Source organism: Spermophilus citellus (assembly GCF_964194105.1).
Source record: "Spermophilus citellus genome assembly, chromosome: 7".
Lineage (NCBI taxonomy): Eukaryota > Metazoa > Chordata > Mammalia > Rodentia > Sciuridae > Spermophilus > Spermophilus citellus.
The window spans coordinates 118,534,391-118,561,362 of record NC_138188.1 but is presented as its reverse complement, the minus strand read 5'-3'; the positions used below and the strand labels follow the sequence as shown (position 1 = coordinate 118,561,362).

The window sequence follows — 26,972 nt, the reverse complement described above, 5'->3', positions numbered from 1 at the left end:
ATTGTGTTAGTTTATTTAATGCCACTTGATTTGTTTTGTTTTGTTTTCCTGCAACAGACACTTATTGAGTATATATTCTGTCTGAGTACTATTTCAAAGGCAGGGAATGGGGTGGTGTATTGAACAGACTCGTGAGAGAGAAACAGAATCAAGGCAGCAGCTAAGTGCTGTGAAATGATAATATGTAGTGTTAAGGACTCTGAGCAACAGACTGGGTAGAGTCTGGCTCAAAAGATGAGAGTCTTAAATAGGGCAGTGATAGAAGGCTGAAGATGGTGATGAAATATGGGGTTTATCTACAGGAATAAGTCCTACAGGTCAGATGAATCTCTGGAGGATTCCCAAATGATCATCCATTCATTGACTTAATAGAGATTCTTCTATGTGGCAGGCATTGTTCTGCAAACTGGGGATGAAGTTGTGAATGAGACAAGAAATGTTGTGCCATTGAGGCTTTTGTTCAGACTTCAATCTGTGTCAAGAGATCTATGAACTTAAGTTCCTTCTTTTAAAGGCAAAAAACATAGGCCCAGAGGGGTGCACTGTGCATGGCCTCACAGCTGGTGGCTAGCCTTGGCAAGACCAGAGTAGAGACTTTGGCGTCTGGTTCCTCTCTCTTTGTCACTGAACCAGGCAGGGTCTCCATAAACATCTATTTCAGCAATGTTAGTTTCAAATAGTTTTGGGTAGCACTGTGATCCAAAGAGAGGTCTTTCTCCTATCAAGGCCTCCCGTCCACTCTACACTTAAGATGACCTGACTGAGGGCTGTCAGGATGATGTTTCATAGGCATAGGAAGGATCACAGTTTTTTTAAAAAAAAAAAAAGCGAGGGGGGACCTGCCAAGTGCATCTGCCACAAAATGCCACAAACTACACATTCTGTGACTCCCTGTATGCACTCTAAATGGATAATATGTAATTGTCTACCACTTATTAGGTGATGCAGGTACATCAACCAAGAATAATATAACAAGAAAAAAAATCTGTTGAAAACAAAATGACAAAATTAAAATTTAAAAATCTATCTTTTCCCAAACTCAATAGGAGAAGGATTATGTGTACCTACATGTGTATCTGATGATTGCTTCTTTTCAGGACTGAAAGTATTAGAAAGTAGGTTCAGTTGATTATTCACAAGGCTTGTGATTCAAGCAGTCCTCATTTCCAACAGCAAATTCTTCCCAGAGAAAGAAGCTTTATAACAATGTTTATGTCTCTTTGCCTTCTTAAAGAGTGCTTCTTATATTCCTTATCTTATGTAATTCCCACAGTCTGGGAGGTAGATAAGGAAGAATGCCTAGTATCCCATTCTATAGATGAGAACATAGGTACTCAAGTAGTTAATGTGTTTTTTTCAGCTTCTCTGGAAAGTGACTGCCTCAGTGGAACTGGTCTGAATGCCTATTGATAACTTCTATTTACAGGTTGCCAATAGAAAGAATTAAGAGACCTAGACCCAAGCATCATCCTATGCAGCTTGAGGGTAGGATTATCTCCTCTGTGGATTATCTCCGGAGGGCCTGCATATTTTCAGTGTGCAAGAGTCTTATTTCGATGATAGCAAAGTCCACGTGATGCAGTATACTCACTCATGCTTTATGATTTTTGATTAGTGATATAAATAATTATGTTAATTTTGTCATATTCTTGTTGTTAACAAAGGCCAGATATCAAAGAGAAGCTTTGGTACTACAAGAAGAATGCAGTCAGGAGGTTGGGAAAAGACTACTGAATAAACTGTGACTTCCCAGTCCTGGGCTCAAATTTTTACCAAATTGGAGGCATTGGGCAAATCCACTTCCCTGAAGTCAGTGTCCTAGTATAGAAGGTTGAAGTCTATAAAAGATGATTGAAGCAAAATTTTCAAGCCAAATCAACTATGTATTATGAAAAGCTATAGATCAGCAGCATACTAAAGATTAATAACTGTATTCAGTGTTATCGCCATTATATGCACCTAGATACAAAGATGGGGGAAAACTTATTAATTGAAAAGACAGTGTGAAGCAAAAAATTAAAACACACACACACACTGTTTTTAGACTTAGAGAATATAGGCTCAAATCCTGACCATGATTATAGATATGTGGCATATACCAAGGTAAAAATTCTGCCATTCTACACATACACCAGATGGATGTGGAGATTCAGGTCCTGTTTGAGTATACTTGGTGAACTTTGACTCTATCCAGTCAAGGTATCAGTTTTTGTTTTGGGCATATAAAGGATTACAAATTACTTTTCCAAAGAAATATATGATTTCCGGGCATAATAATATTTACATGGAACAGCCTTTCCACAAAACTCTTAAGGAACCAAGGAGAAAGTGTCTTCAGAAAGAAGCAGCCCATTTCCTGCTACATTGCCTAGTTATCCCAGAGCATCCCATACAAAATTCCTTAGATAATCTATTTTTTTTTAAGAAGAGAGAGATATAAAACAAAAGAGAATTAATTGTAAAGGAGAAAGTGGAAGAATATGCTTAGATGTGATTAGGTCATTCCACTAAATGACAAAAAAAAATTCCAGTTAATTAAATATATTTCCTAGACCTTAGAATTCGTAAGACATTACAGAAAAAATAACATTATATAGCCAAGCACTGGGAACTCGCTTCAATATATGTGAATCTCATTTAATTCTTACAACACTGCAATGTAGATGTTTCCCATCTTGGTCAGGAGATGAGAAAACCAAAGGCCAGAAAGTCAAGACTTTCAAACCCAGATCTCCTGAATTCATCACTAAGTCACTTATTGTTTATGACAGATCTTCTGCTCTAGTCTCAAGTGAATAAGTCCTAACAAGACTATACTTGGAAGATGTTGTAAAGGCATTTCTCTGACTTGACTTGGCTTGGAAGGAAAGGAATTCTATTTTTTTTTTCTGCTCCTCTCACAATAGTCTCAATGGAATTCTGTGATCTTTTAATTTGCCCCTGGCATGAAGGTTTGGTACATAATCATCAAGTCTCACCTCCCTTTATTTCTCAAGGATTATGAGACATTCAAAAAAAAAAGTGCTTTGGAAGACCTAGCATGCCACCTGGCTTACATGTTTTTAAGTTAAAATGTCACCTCTTCAAACCTTAAGAATAGATAAACTGAATGTCCTTCATTTGAGACTTTTTTTTCTGAATTTCTGAAGCTCAGATTGCAATTCCAACCCTAGGGTTTAAGAAAACAATGGGACAAAATTTACTTTGTGAAGAATGTGATTTGTGGTTTTTGGCAAAATTAAATAAAATGGCCTAATGGTTCTAATCTTTTTGTCCTTTCCTTTGTCCCCCACCCCTTATGATTTTAGGATATATGTCTTATTTTTGAAGCTAGTTTATGTATTCATTTAATCATGTAAATTTTTTTTCTAAACTCTATGTTAATATTTTTACTTTCATCTTGTCTGTGTTAGTTGACACTCGAATGCTCAATGTTGAGTTCCCCTTCACTGATGCTGCCCTAACACAGATTTCTTACAATATCCTACCTGAGAAAGGAATTTAGTTTCAGTCCAGGACTATCTGTGACTTTGCTGAAAGAAGTTTAGATAATAAAGGTCTTGTGATAGCCACATTAATTCCAAAGAATGTTAAAATAAGTTTGTTTCAAGCGCCAACTCAAATCCCACCTAGAAAGATTCCTAGAGTCATAAACCACTACCACACTGCCCACTGTCTCACCATTCATAAGTAATTACTCTCTTCTCTGGGTTACCATCACATGTAACTCATCCCTCTCTAATAGCCATTTCTTATGTCCTTTGCCTGGAATCAGTTCTTCATATATGTGTTTACCTCTCCCATTACATTGGCAACCTCTAAGGTCGGGAATGGTGGGTTGTCTTCTCTTCCTCCAAACCTACCAGGATCTTCAACACTTTGCTGAACTCTCCAGGTTTTCTGCAATGTTAGAATAAATGGGGAGTCAGATCTGCTCTCAGAGAAGCTTATGAAAAGTTTGTTGAAAAAGAATTTAGGCATTGGATACAAGAAGTTATGCTTGGAAAGAAAAGTACAAGTTGAAATTCTTTTTTTAAATTTATTTTTTAATTGATTTTATTTTTTAAAAAAATGACAGCAAAATGCATTACAATTCTTATTATGGATGCAGAGTATAATTTTTCAGGTGTTTCATAGCTGTCATTTTTGTGAGGAAGGGGAATCATAATGCCAAAAGAACATAAATTTTAAGTACTTGATGCTATCTAACAGATGATTTTTTGTCTTTTTTTTTTTTTTTTACAATTTTCCTATCTAGTAAGATTAGAATTTTCATCTGTAAATGAGGAATTTTGATTCTTATTAGAAAATTACAGTCATAGAGATAGGAAAACATTAAATTTGCTACTATTTTTTTCAGTCTATTTTGAAACACTATTAGACACAGATACCATACCAATATAGATTTTGATTAAGATGTAGATATAGGTGGAGGGCATTTCCAAAGAGCAGAAAAACTTGTTTCAAGAAATGCATGCTTCACAGGGAGGCAGAGGTGTGGAGGGTGTTGTACTCCAGGCTCACTGGGAGAACCACCAAGATAAAATGATGTCTTCATCTGCAATGGAAACTCAAAATTACTGCCATCATTCGAGAGGTCTTTTTGATTTTTAGAATCAAAATATAGAATCAGTTTATATTACATAATGAAGTTAGGTAATATAATTATCTGAATTTAAGTAATTACCGTGGCATTTCAAGAGAAATTTGCTGAGTCATAGTTCTATTCTTTCTTTACAAAACCCCATTGCCATTCTGAGGGGAATACCAGCACTCGATCTGCACCTCCCAGGTTTTTTCATATCATGGTTCCTGTGGAAAATGATGGTATTCATTCAGCACACAGCAGTAAATGAATGAAGCTTCTCCTGATCAAAGGTGACCACACAGGGGTTCTGGAAACCTCTGGCCCCTCCTAACCCTTCCAGATATGGTACCCCTGGAACTCACTTGAAGCATACTGTGTCTTAGCTTGCAAGGTGAGAATCTTTGAACTGGAGAATTGTTTTTTATGGTTACTCAGAATAATTATATTGTATGTAAAGTACTCATCCAGAATTTATTACTTTATCATTTAACCAAAATGTAGGGGGCATCAGTTTTATGCAAGCACACTGTTGTAGATGCTGGGGATCCCATAATGAGTTTTATATCTTATACTATAGGCATCTGGGAGACAAACTCAAGATCTTGACATGCCTTCTGTCTTTACTTTGTATGTAACTCGCAAGTGGTAAGCCAGAGTGCCTTCTATTTGCAATGTGGAGTTATGTCTACTGAAATATAGAACAGATATAGTGTGATCTGACAGAAGTGTTCTCTACTGGACAGGGAATTAGGAGGCATGTATTCTAACCCTCAATCTACACCAGTTGTATTAGCTATCTTTGTCTCATTTTCTTGAGTCTGGAATTAAAACTCCTGGTTTTCAAACTATGTAATGCAAATCCTCCAGGCTGCACCCTTTCACACTCTCCAGCCCAAAATGAGTTTGACCTCCTTTAGATGCACTTCCTTGACAAACTGTTTCTTTAAGCAAAAGCTTCAGAGGGAGTCATGAGGAGAGTTATAAACTCCTGGACTACATCAATCTTAAAGAACACTTTTTAAGATCTAATATTTTCTAACTCTCCCTCTTTTACTCTGTTTCTTTTTATCCAAAGACCAAAACTATATCTAAAACATGAGATGTTACCCCTTGTTATTCCAAGATACTATTTCACAATACTACTTTTTTACCTTAAAAAGAAAAAAAAAAAACCCTGAATATAGGATCACCTTTTAGTTTTATGAAATAAGAATTTAGCATATCTAAATGACAACAATTACTTTAGAGTCTTCTGAATTTCAGATACTATGTTTCCTCATTGAAAATACTCAACATTGGTCACATATATACTTCTGTAATATATTAATTATAGTAATAGTCCTATCTTCTTTATCATCTCACTAGTAGTTTATGTTTATGTTGCCTATATGCTTCATTTATATTCATATGATTCTTCCAGTTCTTCTGCCTGTGAATTAGGAAAGTTATTTATACAACATCCAAGGATAGAAAAGCTACAACCAGATTGTATCTCTAATTTAAAAACAGTTGCATTTGCGAGTTTTGTGTTCAAGGTTTGTTTGTGATCTTCTTTTTATTTTTTCCTTAAATTTTTGTGTTTTTTTTTCTCGCAGATGCATCGCCATCATTTCAGAAAAGTTGTGCCTTTTAACGACTAATTTCTTGCTTCTTCTCTGCTACTCTTAAATCATTTCACTTTAACCATACCTTCACTGGAATAACTGCCTAAAACATTTTCTGTAAAAAAAAAAAAAAAAAAAAAAAAAATTCAAACACTGCCTGTTACAAAAAGAATGAAATCTAGATTCTTTATTTAGCTTAGGCAATAGGACCTCACACAGCTGATTACCAATTCCTTACTATGTAGGCTCTGGGTAAGGATGGTTACTGTTGTGGATGACGTGATGACATAGTATGCTGCCCAGATACTACTATTTTTTTTTTAGGGGGGTTACCAGATTTTGAACTCAGGGCACTCAACCACTGAGCAACATCCCCAGCCCTTTTTTATATTTTATTTAGAGACAGGGTCTCACTGAGTTGCTTAGTACCTTGCTTTTGCTGAGGCTGGCTTTGAACTTGCAATCCTCCTGACTCAGCCCCTTGAGCTGCTGGATTACAAGAATGTGCCACTACACCCAGCTCCAGATGCTTCTTTATGAGACTGTCATTCTCCCAGCTGCTGGCAGCATTGACAGGTTTCATTCATAGCTGGGTCCCTCCATGAGAATTATCCCCAATTGAAGGGAACCACATCACCCAACATCACACTTCCTTATTGGAAATAACCTGTATGTTCTGATTGGTAGATGCAGGGATATAAAGGCCCTACCCTCTAGCTCCATTAAATGACATTTCTTCCTGGCAATCCCAGCTGTCAAGTTCTTCCCTCTCCACCCAGGTTCTTCTGTACTTTCCCACAGATAGTGATTACAAGGACACTCCTCAATAACTTCTGTACAGAAATCTCTGTTTCAGAATCTACACAACTTCAGAATGTGGTTTCATGGGGAAGGGAACCTAGAGGTGCCATAGGAGAAGCACCATAAAATCAGAGGAGAAAGTGACTTGTTTTATTTGTAATATAACAGAAGGAGAAATAGGAAAGTTTTGTTTTTGGTTTTGGTTTTTCTTTTCTTTTTTTTTTTTTTTTAAGAAGAGATGACATTTGAGCTTCATGTTTGAGGAATGAGAAGACATTCTCTAGGCAAAGGAAATGAGCTAGTCTTAGCTTATAGAAGAATTTTGTTTATTAAAAATGTGCCAAACAGCTCAGTGTGGCAGCTGGAAAGTGGAGTCCATAAGGGAAGGGCTCAATGAAGGTCACAAAGCCCTCTGCTGATTTTGAAGGTCCTTAAGCTCGAGTGTGTGCAGTTTCATCTCAACTTCCCATCTATCAAACATGGCACCCTGTTCCACATACAAGATTGATTTGAATAGACATATGTAAGAGATATCTCCTTTCTAATTATTCTATTAAAGTTTTTCCATTTTCTTCAAAGCTGTTTTTATTAACCATTCCAACTTAGAAAAGTAAATATATAAAGAGTGTAACTTTTTGTCTAGAAAACAACCATGTATAAGAAGGTGTTCTTTGTGGTGCTAGAAATTCTATCATTAGCAATTTCTGAAATTATTAGTGGAAACACATTGTCAAGGTAACATAGCCCAGGTTTCTGACAGATAACCCCCATCCCCCAACCTCTGTTAAGGAATTATGTAGTTGTTTCTAGTACATCTCTGATAATGGAAACGTTTACTGTTTTCCTATGTTGTTAATACTAACAAATAACAGCAATAAAATTGTAGAGTTGGAATTGATCATCATTTTACCATTGAGAAAACTAAGCTCTAGAGAAAAGAATTTTATACCCAAGAGATCATACCAATGTATGTGGACAAAGTCAGGACAATTCATGTTTTTCATCTACCAGCTCTCTTCCTTTGTGTGGGAACCTCATGAATTTGTCAGACCCCTCTCTGAATTATTGGAAGTCAAGGTACCACTGACATATTGGAATTATTGGACACTAGGATACCACTCCCCCCTACAGCTCATGAGCTCCATGACTCAGATCCAGCTGATCGGTTCTCCAGGCGTGTTTGCTCACCTATGAGATGGCAGCATGGACTGTAGGAACTCTTGTGCTTCCCTTCCTGACACCATGAGAGATTCTACCTTTTCTCTCAGAAAAGTTGCCTAAGGGTACTTACTAATGGGTAGCTAGAGACTGAAAAAGAGAAACAGAGTAGAGGAAGGTGGCTAATGAAGGTTAGTGTATGATCATTTACTAGCCCAATCTGTGTGATTACTGTTTTCCTAGAACTTTCATTTTCTGATATGGGGGAACTTTTGTGATAGGCAGATTTTAGGCATATTTTGCACTTATTTTCCTATGTAGCATAAATGTTCAGATTACCTGTGCTTTGAGCAGAGCTTCTATAGGCCATAAAGTTTTTACTTAGAAACCATTAAGCCTTATATATTGCCACTGGTTTGGGGTAAATGAGCTGAATCTTGCAGCCAAGCCTCAATGTAAACAAAAACATATTCTGATCAAGCATTTTCTGGTTTGTTCAACTCCATTATAGAGCTAGATTTAAAAAAAAAAAAAAAAAAAAACCACAGAGAAGCAAAACAAACACAAGCCCTGGAAAGACAATTTCTAGCCACATTAGCTCAGATCTCCAGTACAGAAAAGAAACAGAACCCTCCTTCTCCAGACCATCATCAGCTCCAGACTCTCATCCTATGCCCTTCTGCTATTTTAATTTCACCACTTCAAAATGGGGAAAAAAATAGGTTAATAGTTTCCATGAGTTTAGACTGTGGCCAGAGGCGTACCAAGCAATTTCAGAAGCTCGGGCAACCGCAGCTTTGACGGGAGGATGATGATGGATTTACCAATTCATCTTGGGATAGATCCCAGAGCTGGGAGAGTGGGGGCAGCACTGTGCTGCCAGGGTGGAGTGAAACAATATTCCTCCATTCATTCTTTCTGCACATGTTCATCCTGACTTATCTTAATTCCAGGCAGTGATACTCTGTGTGCAATATGGGACAGATAAATATTTTTAAGACATAGTCCCTTTCCTTTCATGAAATTGCAGTCTAGTAGAAGATGTAGACATGTGCACAAATGTGTTTTAAAAGTTCACACAGTAAGTATGGAAGCAAAATGGATAAAGTATTTAGGAAAGGAAGAGAAAGAATCAGTTCATTCCAAGTAGGGCCTTCGAGGAAGCCCTTTGACCTGTAGGTATCAGGACACTAATGACCTTCATACAGTCATGTCTTGCCTCACAGTCATTTAAAGATTCTTATGGTAAGAGGGCAGTTCCTCAATTTCCACATCCCATCCGGTTCTGCATGTTTCTAATGGTATCCACACCCTATGTGTATTCCAGATTCCATTGATTCAGTCCAGATAGTTCCATTGGAATAAAAAATATTACACGTGAAACGACTATTTGGTGAAAGCCCAGGATTCTGGGGGAAGATGGAAAGTTAACAGTTGATCTTCTGAGTGCTGACTCACTAAATGGGATGTTTTAAAGGTGGTGTGTATTTTTAAACCTCAGCATATTTTTAAAGCCGGATTAATTGAATTTGTTAATTCCCACCCACTACTTTCAACATTTCTATCTTGAGTTCATGAACCTTAAACATGAACCTTAAACTTGGAGATGGTGTTTGAATTAAAGTCTTAAGTGACTGGAAGCCTCATTGCTCTGATTTGGGTTTTGTAGCCAGTGTGACTGTCTCATTCATCAGACAGACCACTCTCTAAAAAGTAAGGAGCCTTGATATACCCCTTGCAAGTCTTTGATAATGAACCACATTTTAGAAGTAACAGTAAAGCATTTTGCAGGTGGAGTGCCTGTGTATTATGGTTCCATGATCTAGCTACAACCATGGGCCACCTCTAGCCCATCACCTATTTTTGTAAATAAATTTTTACTGGAACATAACCATGTTCACTTGTTTAGGTGCTGTCTCTAGTTGCTTTTGAACTACAAAATTCTGTTGTTATGACAAAACCAGAAATATTTAGTTCACAAAAAAGTTTGCTATCCCCCTTGCTGTAGTGGAATAAGGTAAGATGCAGAAAGCCTGTGGTCTAAATGTGGATCTGCTGCCCACTACCTGGATGACCTTAAAAAAGTCACTGATCCATCTGATTGTGTTTTCTTCTCTCTGTAATAAAGATGCACTCTGCCTTTCTCCAAATATAATGATAAGCAAGTGAGCCAGTATGTTTTTTAAAACACTCATATAGAGCTCTCTCAGCCCCACCCTAACATCAGTATCTTTGCCTCCTCAGAATACTCTGGAGCAGTGCAACGTGTGTTCCAAGCCCATCATGGAGAGGATTCTCCGTGCCACCGGGAAGGCCTATCATCCTCACTGCTTCACCTGTGTGATGTGCCACCGCAGCTTGGATGGCATCCCATTCACCGTGGATGCTGGCGGACTCATTCACTGCATTGAGGACTTCCACAAGTAGGCACTCCACTCTCCCCACCCCCACCCCCAGAATCTGCCAGTCCTCTGTTCCTACTTCCCGCCATCTGGGCTGCACATTCTTCTCTCTCAGAGCTGTAGACTCTCAGGATTTAGTGAGACCTGTAAGGAGCATATTTCCTCACCCCCTCATCTAATGAAAGAATGAATATCAGGTAATCTGTGTGGCCAGCCATTCAGGCCTCTGTTTCAAGGCTTCTCTGGGGCCTGTCCATGGTGTCTTTATGTGGCTCTAGTTGTGGAAAACGTAGACTCTACCACAAAGTATACATATTAGAAAGAGGCAAGATCCTGGCCTAAACAAGAACAAGTGGTGTGACGTTGGGCAAATTACTTCTTTGAGATCTTCAATTTGGTCTGTAGATGAAACCTTAGAAAAGCCTCTCAACTGTGAGAGCATCTATACCCTGACCACTGTACAGATGGGAGGTTATTGTGGCCAGACACAGAGGACAGGCATCCCCCTCACTAATGCAAGCCTCTCACATATGATACCCAGAGGCAACTTCATGCCACTGCCAGCATGTTGGTGGCTTTTCCTAACCTCTTCCCCAACCAAGATCTTCTCTTCCTAGGATGTTTTCATGATGAAATTGATCAGTGCAATCTTGTGTGGCCTTTTGAGGAGGGTTAGAAAGTGGAACCTCAAGATCACAGCCGCTAAGTTATGGGCCTGGAAAAATAAGTCCCCCTTCCTCGTTTGTCTCATTTATAGGTCGCTCTTTCCTCTACGATAGCTGGGGTTTCTGAGAAAATCATACCATTTTGTATTTTACTGACATTTATTTGGCTAGTTTGTTAGGGGGTTAATTGACTGTTCACATGCGTTCCATGTCTTTGAGGTCCTTATGAAAGCTATTGCTGCCTCATGCTGATGGAAGATATGGACTTTTTTCATACTTGGCTCTGAAGATCTGGGCATGGCATTGCGGAGGACTGGTGAGGCTGTCCGAGAGACAGGCTCGCACTACTCACCACTGGGTGTCTGTCTTATGGACTTCAAATATTCAGTCTTGTGGGTTCATTTTCACCACTGTTGATTGTCAACAGCCAGGAGGTACTTTCCACAAGCAGTTTGGGGACCTTTGCCTCATATTTTAAAAATGAGTTTCCTGACTACTTTCCAAGTAGCAGAGAAAGTGAAAACCTCACGAAAAGATATAAGGCTGAATGAATTAAAAAAAGAAGAAGAAGAAGAAGAACCCAGAGGCAGAAATTCTCAACCTGAATTAGACAAGGAAGGGCTTGCTTTTAAAGGGCAGTCACAGCATAAATTGTACTTCACGTTATTGATATTTTTAGCTCGTAATTACACATGGAAAAAAAAACCTGCATCTATTTAAGGGAAGTGAAAAGATACCAATGGGGAGTGTATTTCTGTCACTGTTTCATTCCTTTCTTAGACTTACCCTAATCCAAGAAAGACTGATAGATATAATCAGAGCACACATGTTTCTGTTGCTGGAAAAGACTGATGTATTACACCCCTCAATTAAAACAGGAAATCAATTCTGACAAATGTAAGTTTATATCTATGCCATTTATCTTTCATTTCCAGTGGTGGGGAGCATAATTAGAGACTTGCGACTGGTGGCGTAAGTGGGTGGGTCTGAAAGCTTCAGAAAAGCAGACTTGATCAGCTAAAGAAAAACTGAAACCCCAGCTATCCCCCCTCCGCACAAGTTCAGTATATTAAAATATAAATTCTTTCTTTATATAATATTGTCTGAATAATTGCAGGTTTGTATGGGGGGAGTGGAGTCTTTTTGATATTTTCCCCATTTACAAGAGGAAAAACTAGAGAACATTTTCCAAAACACTTTCTTCTGAGCCTTGAAAATACTAGAGCATAAAGCAGCTAGAAGTCTCCAGCACCAGGTTGGCACTGCGAGGCCAAGGAGAGGTGGACCAGGGACATAGTTGCTTCCTTCAGAGAGATTTGGGCCGGGGGAGGGGGAGTATTTTTTATCCTTCTAATGGATCTCCCTTTGTGAATTTTTAGAAAACATTTCAATTCAGTTCAACTTGTACTTGCAGAGAACCCTCTATGTGCCAAGTACTGTGCTAAGTGCTGAAGGAAAGAGTTACGAGGGAGAAATTGCACAGACATACACAGAGAGAAGTCCCTGTGGGCCAGGAGCTTGCCAAGAGGAGGGCAGAGTGTGCAGACATAACAGTACTGCAGGGCAGAAAGGCAGCGCCATGAGACAGACACAGGGAGACAGAAGACAGGGAGTGGCTCTGGGACCAGCAGGCTTCAGGGAAGCAGAATTTGAAGAGTGAATTCAGCAGGAAGCAAGGAAATTCCTGACAGGGAATGCAGGGGATGTCTACTGGCAAGGCCTCAAAAGCGATATCTCAGAAGCTTGTCATTCAAAGTGCAGAATCTTGAGGCCTTGCTAATGGGCACTCTATATATAACCATCTCTGGTCAAAGTTAGCTTATGTCCCCATCCCTTTGGGCATGAACTCTTTCACAGGTGTCAATTCAGATACAACTGTGAACTCAGTTCCCTGGCAGACCAACTTAACTCACACCAACACACACACACACACACACACACACACACACACACACACACTTTCCCATTTCACCTACATGGCCATCCTTACAGCCCAAATCCAATTACCATTAATTCTAAGAAGAGTTCTCTGATCTCACCCCTCCTATCCCCACGTTGGAATTCATACCTTCCTCTCTGTATTGGACAAGTTTCCGAAGTCTGAGCTAGATAGTACCTACCACTGCCTGATTTGTAATGAAACATATATAAATAAATATATATATATATATATATATATATATATATATATATATATATATAAGTTTTACAGCACCCACCTTATTTTTGAAATGAGTTAGATTATACACACACACACACACACACACACACACACACACAGTTATGGGGTTTGGATGTGAGGTATCCCCCAGAAATTCACATGTGAGACAATGCAAGAAAGTTTGAAGAAGAAATGATTGGGTTATATCCCTGAATTGGTAGAGTGTGGCTGGAAGAGGTGGGAATTGGGGCATGGCTTTGGGTATATATTTGTATCTGGAGAGTGAACTTTGTCTCTCTGCTTATTGATCACCATGATGTGAGCTGCTTCCGTCTGCCACAAACTCCACCATGATGTTCAGCCTCACCTTGAGCCCTGAGGAATGGAGCCAGCCTTCTGTGGACTAAGACCTCTGAACCATAAGCTCTCAAATAAACTCTTCCTCTGCCACTGTCGTTCTGGACAGATCCTTTTAGGCACAGCAGCAAAAAAACTAAGACACACACACATACATATACATACACATACACCCATATTAATAGAACAAATATAGGAATATATAGGACTCCCTCTCAGGGTGCTAGGATCCTCCCTCCTTTTTTTCCCTATATTTCCAGCATCAGTGCAGTGAGGAAACCCAGAAAACAGACTCAAGTGCATTGAGGCTTTGTTCCACTCTGTTTGCTCTCTTAGTAGGGATATCACACTGACCCATTTGCTTGTTTAATCAGCATCCACTTGTTGATAGCCAGAAATATGTTGAATATGAGAAATGATCATTGCTGTCTTGACTGTAGAGTAGAAATGATAAAAGGACTATCTCATAATGTTACTGTCAATAGAAAGTAATATTAAGTAGATGAAGTACGTAACAGAATGTGGCATGTGATGAGCACTCGATGAATGGCAGCTACAATCATCAAAAGGGTTCTCATCAAGTTTATTTTTATCATTATGGTTATTGTTCACTCAGTGAACTTAGCCTTGAGAGACACCACCAGGAATTTTGAGCTCTTCTAAAATTGCCAGCCCAGGAACTTTGTGGAGTATCTCCTCTCTCTTCACTTTGTTATTGCCCATCATGGAAATGAGGCCAAATGGTAGAAAAGAATCATTACTGAGCACAACAAAGAGTACAGTTTATGTCTTTTCAAAGAAGATTGAACATAGAAGCCAAAACAACATCTTTCTTATAGAGAAATATGGCCAATACTTCATTAAATAGTGTTCAGATTTCATCTTTCTGGACCAGTCTTGGTAGTCAGAGACAGAGCAAAGTCACATCCTTTGGAACTCACAGATTAGTGATGACCCCCAAAGAGGTGTACATAATTACTACAAAAATAAGATAAATTGGATTTAAAAAATGTATCCTGGAAGAGTAAGTAATTCTGCTTATGAAGTTGGGGGGCGCTAATAGATAAAATAATAAGCAAAAAACATTTCTGCGCTTACAGGGTTTATAGTCCCAATGGGCTTGGGGAAAAGAAATTCTGCAGTGGATATCAGAAGTCTGCTTTTTTCACTACTGATGACCCAGATTCAAAAATAATCAGGTAGTCCAAAGCAATTTTTTGCCACGGTATAAGCTTCTTACATAAAATACCAATTATAATAACTCTGATTACTACTGCAGTTCTACCATGATCCTTTTAATTTTTCTTTCATAGCAATCAATTGATCTCCTGCTTAATTCATATTTATTTAGATTGCAGAAAATTAATATGTACATATAGAGTATAATGTATGTAAAAATGCCTTGACAACCATAAAGTGCTCTGCAAAGTATTAGATTACTATCATTATTTCCTTTTAAGTCTCATTACAAATAGATAAATTTTAACATCATTAATCTTGAAACGATTACCATGAAAAAATTGAGTTGCCCAGTTTCTTTTTCTTTTTAAAAAATCTCTTAAGTTCTTATACAGGTCCATTTCAAATAATATCTCATTTCACACCTTATAAATGCCACCCCAAATTTCCAGAAATACAGATGGGTGAGTGACCTATATTTGCAGCCTATAATCTGTTATGAGGGGGAAAAAGTGTTAGGGACAATAGGTCATATTAAGAAATTAAGAAATATTGAAATTATTTCACCAAAAGTCTCAAAAATATATGCAAATGTACATGTATGTATATGTTTATTAAATATATATGTGTATATATATATATATATGTGTGTGTGTGTGTGTGTGTGTGTGTGTGTTTATATATGCATAGCCTTTAATTATGCTAAAATCCTTTTAAGTGCAATGAACTTGACAGCTCTTCAACTTTTCAAACAAAATTTTCACAAAACCAGAATGTAGAGAATACAGATTTGGCCATTTTATGTTTGATGCAATGTGTATTTCAATTCACTAGCCTCTGCTATTTTGAAGGGCTATCTATAAGGTTTCTTGTCTTGGTTCTTGGAATTTAAGACTCCTTTCCAAGAAAGAGGTTCTAATGATTGGAAAGGAGGCAAAGATACCAACTTTAGAATATTTGTCCAGGGCTTGACGAATACATTAAAAAATATCTAGAAGCTAAAGTCAAAGCCAAGATTGGGCCTGTTGGGACCTGTTTCTCTCTGTTTAGCCTAGGGCTTATGTCAGGAGTCTGCATGCAGTTGTATTACATGCCACATGCTTTGTGGAAAAGTGATGCCCTTCTTGCAAAGTAATCCCACACTCACTCTTCTACCTCATCAAATATCACAGTATGTACCCTCCAGTGGGACCTCAACAGTCTAACTTTCTCATTTTACAGTGGAGAAAGCAGACCCAGAGAAGTAGAGTGACTCGCTGTGGTCACACAGGAAATGCAGAGCAGGCATCCCAAATCCAGACTTTCATCATTTCTTTTTCCTTCTGTGTCTCACTTTTGATCAGGATCTATGCTTAGTATCTAATCAGAATGATCTCTCCATTTCAGGAAGTTTGCCCCTCGATGTTCCGTGTGCAAGGAGCCTATCATGCCAGCCCCTGGCCAGGAGGAGACCGTCCGTATTGTGGCTCTGGATCGTGACTTCCACGTGCACTGCTACCGCTGTGAGGTCTGTGGTGGGCGCCGCACACCCTGCAGTGGTGTGACAGGCTTTAAAAGGCCTATCAGAGCTGAGTGTTCATAAATGTAGCAATTATTAAATCTGGAAATACTTTGATGCCTGTATTATCAGACTTGGGTTTTAGATCTGATACTGGCATATAATACAAATGACATTGGCTAAGTCACCTTACCACTTTCAGTCCCAATTTTTCCACTTGTCCAAGGGCTCAAATTCATAACTACCCCAGATATGACTCTGAGACTGAAATACAAAACTGTATATTAAAGGACATTGTAAATTGTTAATTATTTAATTAGTGAGAAATGGAGTCATTGTTATTATATGACTGTTCAACATTGACTCTGATGGCTTTGGTTAACTACTTCTATAGGGTAGAGATGCCATTGTTACCCATTGAAAAGGATAAGAAGTCATTTATTTCAGAAGGGTTGGAGCTTCTTGTTCGAGGTCATGGAGATTCATTTATTTATCAGCAAGCATTGACTAGGCACTTAAAAACAAGAGGTCAGACAACTGCTAAAGATGACAGGTAGTGTGGTTATACATAAAGCTAACCTGCAATCCAGGCTGAAGTAACAAGAGAATCTTCTCAGAGGAAGTAGGTTGAGGCCTAAGGGTCAGGTAGCTATTAATACAGCAAAATGCAGCAAGTCCTATAATTTGAATATTGAAAGGCTACCACATTCAGATAGCAATTTTAAAACAGTTTCTTATCTCAGTTCTACCTGGATCCACTTCTTTGCCACCATTTTTTTTTTTTTAATTTACTAGTAGCTCTGCAGAGCTTGGCACTTAGTCCCTTCTTCTATCTGGGATAGATAATAATGGGCTTCCTTATTCCCTCATCCACATGAGATTGGTTGTCTAGTCTGGCTACGAGATCTCCCCAGGACACCAGCTGGCAGGGCTCTGAGGACCACCCTGGCTCTCGGGGACTGCATGCATTCCACTCACTGCCCTGGCAGAAACTGACCATCTGTTTTATGCAGTGTGCTTTGTTTTGCCCTAAAGCCCAAGTTTCATGCCTCTCTCCATCCTTAACATGAGAAGAGATAATAAAAAGCTAACAGCTTTCAAACAAGGTTTTATGACTGGGGAAGTAAAGAGAACAACAACAGCCATCCATTATCTTTAACATGGCCTGAATTATGACTGCTAAACACTGATACCTTAGAATCACTTTACAGAGGAGAAACTGAGGCTCAGAGAAGAGCTTCCCGACATTCCTCACATTCTTTTTTTTTAAAAGAGGGAGAGAGAGAGAGAATTTTAATATTTATTTATTTTTTTAGTTTTCGGCAGACACAACATCTTTGTTTGTATGTGGTGCTGAGGATCGAACCCAGGCTGCACGCATGCCAGGCGAGCATGCCACCGCTTGAGCCACGTCCCCAGCCCTTCCTCACATTCTTGATGTACACACCAGTAGGCTTTGCCTTTTAGATGTTCTTGGCTTTTGCACAAAGAGTTGCATCAAATGTACCTTCCTCTTCAGAATAAATGGCAGCTGTACAAATTAGGTTTGCTTTAAAATGCTGAGAAATTTTTAGAAACAAAACCATAAAACAGAAAGAACTCTGAATTAGAAGACAGCCAGCCATTGTCCTAGTCCTGCCAGGAACTCTGTGTCACACTGGACAGACCACTTCCCTCTGCTCCTCCCATTTCCCATGTGCAAAGTGCAGCTCTGCCAGTCTCCATTGGCTTTAAGATTCCAGGCATTGATGGTTCCGATGCTGTGGTTGACTCTGGGTGCTTTAAGATATCCCGATGATTATAGACCATAGCTCATTAAAGGCTTCAAACCATGCCATCCATGAAAAATCCTTCTTCTTTTTACTGTGATAAAGAAGCTCTATTTCCTTTACCCAGTTTCCTAAAAGCCTGTAGAATGGCAGTATGTCCATCCACTTGTTCTTTTTGGTAAAGCCCCACTTCCTGTGGAACATACTGTGGCTGCTGTTGTGTTCTGGGCCATGCCCTATTTAGACTTTAATTTCATTATTCATCTCTTGTAGACATGAGCCCTATTAGCCTCCTTGCCACTGGTGGACAGCAGAGGCAAGGTGTGCAGCCGCTGTGTCTTCTCCTTAAGTTTGCAAGGGCACACACCACTATGTGAACTTTTCTAAATTTACTTTCCAAGGAAATTTCCGTATCCTCCAGAGTTAAGGGCTAGCATTTAACTGCTACATAACACTTTCCAAAGTAAACTCTCAGAGGGGCTGTCAACAGTAACATAATAGTTTGTAGCTCTTTAAATTTTTTCAAAATATATACACAACCATTACTCACTTTGACCCTCTCGGCACCTTGGTAATGTAGAAAATGCAGGAATTATTTTCAGAGTGGAGTGAGCCTTGTGTGCAGGGAGCAGGCAGTGATAGAACTGTATCCCAGTCTAACATTCATCCCTCTATACCCTGTTCTCTGCTTTAGAAAGGGCAACAAACTATTGCTCCAATATTTTATTTTCTTACTGCAATTAAATATAATTGAACTGTTGGTGGCTCTTATGCTTGGCAGGAATCTCTCACTTTGCTTTTGCTCAGAATTAGCCAAAAACATCCACACCTGCAGCTATGTATTCCTTTGAGATTCTTAAACTGATGATAAAGGGTATAGATGAATTAAGGCTCTAATTTTATTTACTCTTCTTATTGTTTGGGGAGCAAACTTCTAGCTGGGTGTTGAAATCCATAGCCCTTCCCTTTTTATACTTGGATTTCATAGTCAGCGACTTCAAGAAGGTCATTTCACTTCATCTGTACTCATGTCCCCCACCTCTTATCCAGTTTAATTTAAGGTACACTGTGTTATAAACTGAGGGAAGTGACAGAGTGGGTCAGTATTACATGAAGCCGTAGAGGTTGTGAGAGGTTAGGTCTTGGAGGTCTTGAATAGAACACTTAAGGAATTGGGTTTCATGAATGTCCTTACATTTTCATTTATGTTATGTCCATGTGTCTTGCTTTTCTTAGGATTGTGGTGGTCTCTTATCTGAAGGAGACAACCAAGGCTGCTACCCCTTGGATGGACACATCCTCTGTAAGACCTGCAATTCTACGCGCATCAGAGTGTTAACCGCCAAGGCGAGCACCGACCTGTAGATTCAGTGGTCTGTTAACAGCTTAGTGCACGGCGCTGTGAAGAATGAAACACAGAAAGAGATAAGAAAAAAAAATTAGGAAAATGGGGGCAAGGCAATCAAATTATGGGATGGTCTCCATGATTCATTTGCTGTTAAACTTTCTGTAGAAACACATAGATGATGAGTTGTTTGTTGTTGTTGTTGTTTTTTTAAATGTTCTTACCAAATACACATTTCACATTTAATCATGTAGGGCCTCGATGGGCCTTTGTTCCAAGTACTTCCACATTTTTGCACAGATTATACTCCATCCCATTCACTTCTGCATTCCTGTAACTTTTAATCCCTAAGTTTGTCTCACTTTTCATCTGGTTGAATGGCTTTTTTTAGAGTGGTATTTGCTGTCACACAGTTTTCCTGGGTCACTCTGCCAACTCATAGGTGCTTTCAGAAGTCTTCATCCTGCTACTTCCACATTGCGTGTGACTCTAAAGTTTAGCTGTGATTTTGCTATGTCTTGGAAAGTGTATTTTTTCTGTTCTCCACACTACTCATGACCCTTGGAGAAAAAATACACAATTTCTATGTTAGGATGTAAACAATTTAAATTGTAAAATATGTCAGTTAAAACAAATTTAATTTTCAACCATCCAAATTTAAAATCTGTAGTGACCATTGGTCAAGGCTCATTTAAAAACAGTTATCGGCCAATAGCTAATGAGTGGGGAAACAGAACCAAGCTTCAGTCGTTTTCTGAAGAAAGTACAGGAGGGACATGCCATGCACAGCATTTGTGGGGTATGTTTGAAAAGTCCATTATTATCCCACAGTAGTGTCTTAAGATTTTTCTTTTTTACCCTACCTAGACCCAATACAGAAAAACTTGCATTTGTAATATTTCCAATACCATTCTGCTTTTCACCTAAGAAATAGTAATTTTTTTTTTCCAATAACTGAACACAGCCACCAAAATTGACATTTTCTCTAGAGGAAGATACCCATAAAAAACTGTTCAAATGCTTTTCTCTCTCTCTCTCTCTCTCTCTCTCTCTCTCACCTCCTAGACCCAGGTTCTGTTTTTGTGCCACCAATTGCAAATCGGGGCACACAAAAATGAAGTTGTGTGGCTTTGTTTAGTTTACATTAAAAAAATAGAGGAAATCTTGAAAAGAATTGGGAAAGCACAGTTTTATTATTCTCATAATCCTTCTGCAACTCAAATTACATGCTACAGGAGACATTTTCATATCATCAATGTGACATTTATACCACACTTGCAAAGACAATCACTGAAAAAAAATTGTCTTTCTGAGCTAAAAATATGCAGAATCTCTGCCTAGAATCTTTATTCAAACTCTTATTAGCCAGTGAAACATTTGCTTGCCAACTGCAGAACCATATTTATTAAGTTCTAGCATGTTTCATTTAAGGAAAGACACCTAGCTTAGCAATGGCAAGTTGCCACCTTGTAAACTAATTAAGTATTTTGGGATGAGATTTCTTAAACCTTTCTTCGTATCTCCCCATGAATATATACTTTTAAATTATGGAGTATTTTAAATATACAAGAAGGTATAAATAATAATAATATAATGAATCTCTATGTAGCCTTCCTTTATTCCACAAATATCTTTTTCATAACCATGAAAGTGAGGGTTGTATACCTTGAATTTTAAAAAAATTGATTTTTAACATCCAGAACACAAATGAGAAATTATTTTATTCATGTTTTAAACTACAACCCATGCCTCAGGAATTCTTGTCAAATTTGTTTTACTTGAATACGAATCATCATAAAAGTGATTTTTTTAAAAATAAGATAATGTTCAACTTGTGGTCACTATGGCTCATGTAAATTAATCTGTGTCTTATTTGCTTTTATCAGCAAATGGTTTTGTGTTAGAACCACCAAAGTTATAAATTGCAAGAGCTTCCTTTTCTTATCTGGGATCTTATATTTCTCAGAATGTGAAATATAATGAGATCCACTTAGGGCTGACATGTGAATTTACGATAAAATTATACCGTGTCTCAAGAATTCCCGTGCTCTAAATTAAAGGCCAGACTCTACTGATGCCTTTAGCATTGACTATTAGACAATTGGGGTGCTAATATAGCCTGCTTAAGGTGATTCATTCACGTTTACTCTGAAATACTTCGGGGAAATTGTCTTTAGGCCAAAAGCAAAGAGTCCAATGTATTGAGGGAAAGTTTTTATCTCTGGAAATGCAGTCATATTATTAGAAATTTTGCCAAAAGGGGAAGAAATTAAGAAATATTTATACTATCAAAATGCAATAACATCCTACTTGTTAAATTTAAGTTCTTATTTAACCAAATGTTTACATGCCAAAAGAAAGTTTGAAGATAATACTGTCACAGGCCCACCACTGTGGCACTGCCAGCAGAAATTTGCTTGCTTATGATCTTTATAGTGCATTCTTATCACATAACCTCAGAGTGTCTTTACCAAAGATTTTTAAAGTAAATCTCTTTTTAATATAGACTTATACTTTTATGAAAATGAATGTGCACACAGACATATACAAAAGTATTTAGATTTAGATTTTTTCTTTCACAATGTCTAATAAGGAAAGGATCCTATCATATTTTATTTTAGGACTTCTTAAATATATGATTTCTATTACTTTCTTGTCTTTCTATTAATCATTTGATTTAAACAATGTCAAGTCACTCTTTACTGTTTTAGTTACATGAAATCTTGCCTATAAGAGAGAGTTAAAAATCATATTATCTTAAGTATACTTATTGTCTTTTGATGTATTGTCTTGATATCATTTAAATACATAAGTAATAGAAAAAAATCATAGCCTATAGGAAAAAGTTTGTAAAATTATACCAGTTTTTTAAAATATCAAAAGCACTAATGTTTGGTATTTCTGTATAAAATGGACACATGGAAAAGGAAAGAAATCTCACTACTCCTTGGCCTCTATAGACCATTTCAAAATAAGACTTTTTTTTTCTTTTTTTGCAGTTCTGAGGATTGAACCCAGGGCTTTGTGCATGCTGGTCAGGCACTCTGCCACTGATCTTTACCCCAAGACCAAAATAAGATTCTTAATTTTTTTTTTGGATTCCCAGCTCAAACTGACTCAATGTGGAGTCTGTTTGCAAGCAGATCACCTTTAAAATACAAAAATAAGTCATGTGTCTCAACATAAGGTCAAGGTTGTGAGATGCTGACATCTTTGCAACTTAAAGATGTGGGGTTTTTTTCCTTATCATTAACATATTGTTTTTGTGGGTGCAACTGCTGTGATCAAAATTACTTCATGGAGAATATGCTGATTAATAAGGTAGACTTGTCAACACTAACTGTTTTCTGTGAAAGATTCTACAAAGATGTTTATGGTGGTGTTTAAAGAATCTGAAACTTTACATTAAACAACTATTTTGTATTTGGATCCAGAGGAAGAAAGAGAGTGCTTTTTCAATGAGGATACACTAGAGAGTTGATAGAATATAGACAGGGCTCTGAAAACATAACTTCCCACCATTTTCCTAGTTAGTAAAAATCCTATTAATGTGAACCAGTCAGGAATAACAGTGTTATTTCTATTTGATATGGTTTGGGCTTCTCTTGTCAAATCTGTGTCGGCTGCCCCCTGATCCTTTCATTTTCAAGTTTTGAAGGGTGTTGGGGAAATTATGGCAGCTGCTAGGGAGATCAGGGAAACACTGATGTAACCTCACAGCCTCTCACCATTCCTCTTGGCTTGGAAAGGCATTTTTTTCCATATACATTTCTAGAAATATTGCTATTCTACCTTAGTATTTCACATTTGTAGTTTAAACAAGCGATTGTCCATCTGTTGCCTAGAGCTACAGTACATGTGTGTTATGAATGAAATATGACAGCATATCCCATACCCCTGCTTTAGCCATCTGTAGGAAACCAGCAAACTGAAAAAGATACCTCTGCAAAATGTGCCTTAAGTCCATTTCCTGGGATGGCTCTTTTGGTGCACTTTCATGGGAGACAATCCAAAAGCAACCTATGATTGTGCCTTACTTTTAAATAATCTATTTACACTACTGTAGATAATTCACCAGAGTCAATAACAAATAATAATCCCCAAATCTCTAAGATCTATACTTATCAAAAAAATGTTTTTAATTAAAAATTCTAAAAATTTAAAGAAGTCTGAACTTTTATCTTAATGTAGTCTAATAGTACTTCTTCCCTCCTTTTGAAAGGACCTCATGGGTCCCTAAATTTTGAAAATATTCTTACACCAGAAGGTGACATATTGGATGCTGTTAGTGTTCATGATTTGACTTATTCTGGTTGTAGTTGAATAATCAAGACAAGGGATTTGAAATTGAGCCTTCCCATCCATTCAGCATATCCGTTTATAAAAATTGCCTTAACTTTGTCTGTTGTTTTACTTACTAGTGAACAGAACATTTTGAGAATCCTGGTTCTGAGAAAATCACAAAAGTGGTGCAACCATGAACATTTCAGGTCAAGTTAGTTACTAGACAGATATGGTCAGAAGGGAACTCTTCTCATGAGGGTTAGCAGAGCTTTGCCAAAACCTTTAAAAGATAATCTGACCAAAGCTGCTGTGATTGGTGAGAATTCTTAATCTCTCCTTCCTACTTTAACCTTTTCCCTACATTCCTCACTCCTTCCTTCCTTTTGCCTACTAATGCCCTATTTGAGCTTTTCATAAATTAAGTCAATGCATTCTGATCCTTATGGAATCATGATTAGATTAATGGAGGAAGGGTACCAGAAAATATATGTCATCCAGAAATCTTTCTTTACAGGGACATACATTTCAGGATTTGTTTTTTCGTAGAGTGAGATGAGGCAATAGAGGCTTTCAGCTGTATTTTAAGGAATTTTATAAGACTCTTGGTAACAGAATCTCGGTAAATTCATTTATGACTGGTCTAATTTTCTACACTTTATGCCAAGTAACCTTTGTAAGTCTAGGTTAAGATTTTGTTTTTAAATCCAAAAACATTTTGACCACAAAATAATTATGGTCTTGCTGGTAGCATATGATTGTATTGTATTCTATTGAAACTTCATAATTTTCCTTATGGGAAGGATGAACTAACATCTTTCCAAAATTTTAACACATATCAGCACTTAGCCTATAACTGTACTATTAAACCTTAATAATTGAATCACAGTATTTTCAGGGGATGGGTCAGCATCAGATTTTTTCTTGGAACATGAATCAGAGGCATGTTTCTTCACTACAGGAAAAAAAAATTCTAATTCCTTTCTCTGTTTAACTTTCCTATTCCATTTGCAGTAAGTTGTAGGCTCTATTTTAGTTAGCCAGCATGCATATGGCTTATTTTGTGAAGAGCTCTGTGAAAGATAGATTTTTATTCAACTGATTGAAGTTATAAAGAAATTTCTAAAACCTTTGCTCTTTATTTTCTGATTGTTGTCTAATTTATAGCAGTTTCCAACCACAGTAATAAATAACTCTACTTCTAGCCTTTCTTAAGAGCAAAAGTCAATATTCTCCAATACTTATATATACTAGAGAAAGAACACCCTGCAGCTAATTCCTTTGTAATATTTTACTTGCAGTAAGCCTTTCCTACTGTATGGCTTAGTTAAATTTTCCAAAATAATCATCCATTTGAAGAGTGACAAGAGAAAACCTTATTCATCTAGCTCTAATAGGCATTCCCTAGCCATCTTGTAGAAGAGCCACAAGTGCATTTAATCATCTTATCACCAAATGTAGCTTTGAAATTCAGTTCTCAACCCTAAGAGTAGAATGCTCTACTAAGAATGAGGCAAGGGTCGCCATGTTATCTCATGTTATACACTAGTATGGAGAGTTCCAGTCAACCCCAGACACCAATGTTGTACCTAAATAAAGAGAATCATGGACTTTGTGAATATCTGACTCTCCTCTGCTATTTGCCTAATTCCCATCCCAAATCTTCTTAGACTGTCCAGTATGGAGCACTACTTACAGCAGTCCATTCTACCTCTGGAGCTACACAAAACCAATCTACAGACCAAAATCTAATGGCTAAATCTTTGCCTCTTTAGGTCTAATATCACCAATTCTCAATTATTCCTCATTTATTAATACAACATCAACTCCCACTACTCTTCTGCTCCTCCTTTGATCAGCAGAACTCCAAAATATTTCCTAATTCTCTTTCAATCTATTTGGTGAAACTTAGCAATCACCCTGGGTCAGGTTATATGAAAACACTATGTTTAGGGTTAAAAGCAAATGGAATTGGAATCACCCAGAGGGTACAATTTTTGATGCTGACAAAATCAAAGTCGTTCTGAAAGTAGGAAATAATCTAATGCATATGCCATCCCTGAGAGTCCCACGTGGTCAATTCATAAAGTCTCTTCAGCCTTTTCCCTTCAGCCCTGTCTTCTCAAGACCAGGACATTTCTTGTGTATGCTCTCATAGTGAATGAGAGGAGTTTGGGGCACTTTTAAATTCTACATAAATATTTCCTGGATTTTTTTTTTTTCATTGAGATTCACTTCCCTTTGTTCCATGCTCAAATGTTTATGCTTAGGGATGTTGCCCTTCAGACCAAGACAATCCCTTCTCCTATCTTTAGGGGTCCATAATTCCTCTCAAGTTTAGTCTTTATCCCTCATTCATCTTCTCATTTTAATAATCATTGCCTAATCACTGTAAAAGAATCAGCCACTGAGTGACTTCAATTCAAGTCACCCACAATAAGATCAAACAGGTTCAATCTGAACTCACCCATAGAAGAGGGTGTGGCAGGAGAGTCAGTCCTTCCAGTGGCATCTGGAAAGCTTCATGGAGGACATGAAATCTGATGAGAATTGTAATTTGATTAGAAATCTTGAGTTGATTCACCAATTTGATTTGAAGTTGAAGGAAGAGTATTTAAGGCACAATAGGAGAGTCCTGGTGCTAATCCTATCTCTGCTTAAACAGCACCTCTGTCAAGGAATTCATTACCCCTGGGGTCTTCCATTTCCTCCTTCCTTCTAGGCACCCCCTGACTTTAAACAGAACCAAACTTTGCATCTTATGTTCTTGGTGCCACAAAATAAACCTACATTATTATTTAGTAAAGTGTTGCTGCTTCCTCCACTTTCCTTGCATTGTATTTGTTTTGTTTTTAAACGAAGCATTACTTTTTAGTTGAAGATTATAAAATTCTTTAAATATCTCTAAAATAGTTCAGAATATTGTCTGAGGGTCAGGTATTAGCATCTATGAGATTTTTGTTGGTTTTACTTTCTTACTCAAATGACAGACTGTTCTGAGAGCTGTTATATAGCTTCATGCCCTTTCCCAGTAACTAACCTATGAACAATACATTCCATTTATCTGATCTGCTGCTGATGACCTTAAAAATATTGGGAAATGTCAGTATGCAATCTTAAACTCTAACAAGGAAAAAAGTCACATGCAAAAGGTAATGGAGCTA

The 26,972-nt window shown here is 37.7% G+C and overlaps 1 protein-coding gene across 9 annotated transcripts in view; it reads left to right on the top strand.

Annotated features, from left to right (window-relative positions):
* Positions 1-21,460, top strand: part of LPP (LIM domain containing preferred translocation partner in lipoma) — a 654,410-nt gene extending 632,950 nt beyond the window's left edge. For all 9 annotated transcript variants that reach the window (XM_081302853.1, XM_081302852.1, XM_081302849.1 and 6 more), the window contains 3 exons: positions 10,396-10,574; positions 16,302-16,422; positions 19,419-21,460. In XM_081302853.1, coding sequence (XP_081158979.1) covers positions 10,396-10,574; positions 16,302-16,422; positions 19,419-19,547 — 429 coding nt within the window. In that variant the 3' untranslated portion in view covers positions 19,548-21,460. The remainder of the gene's footprint in view (positions 1-10,395; positions 10,575-16,301; positions 16,423-19,418) is intronic.
* The last annotated feature ends 5,512 nt before the right edge of the window (positions 21,461-26,972 follow it).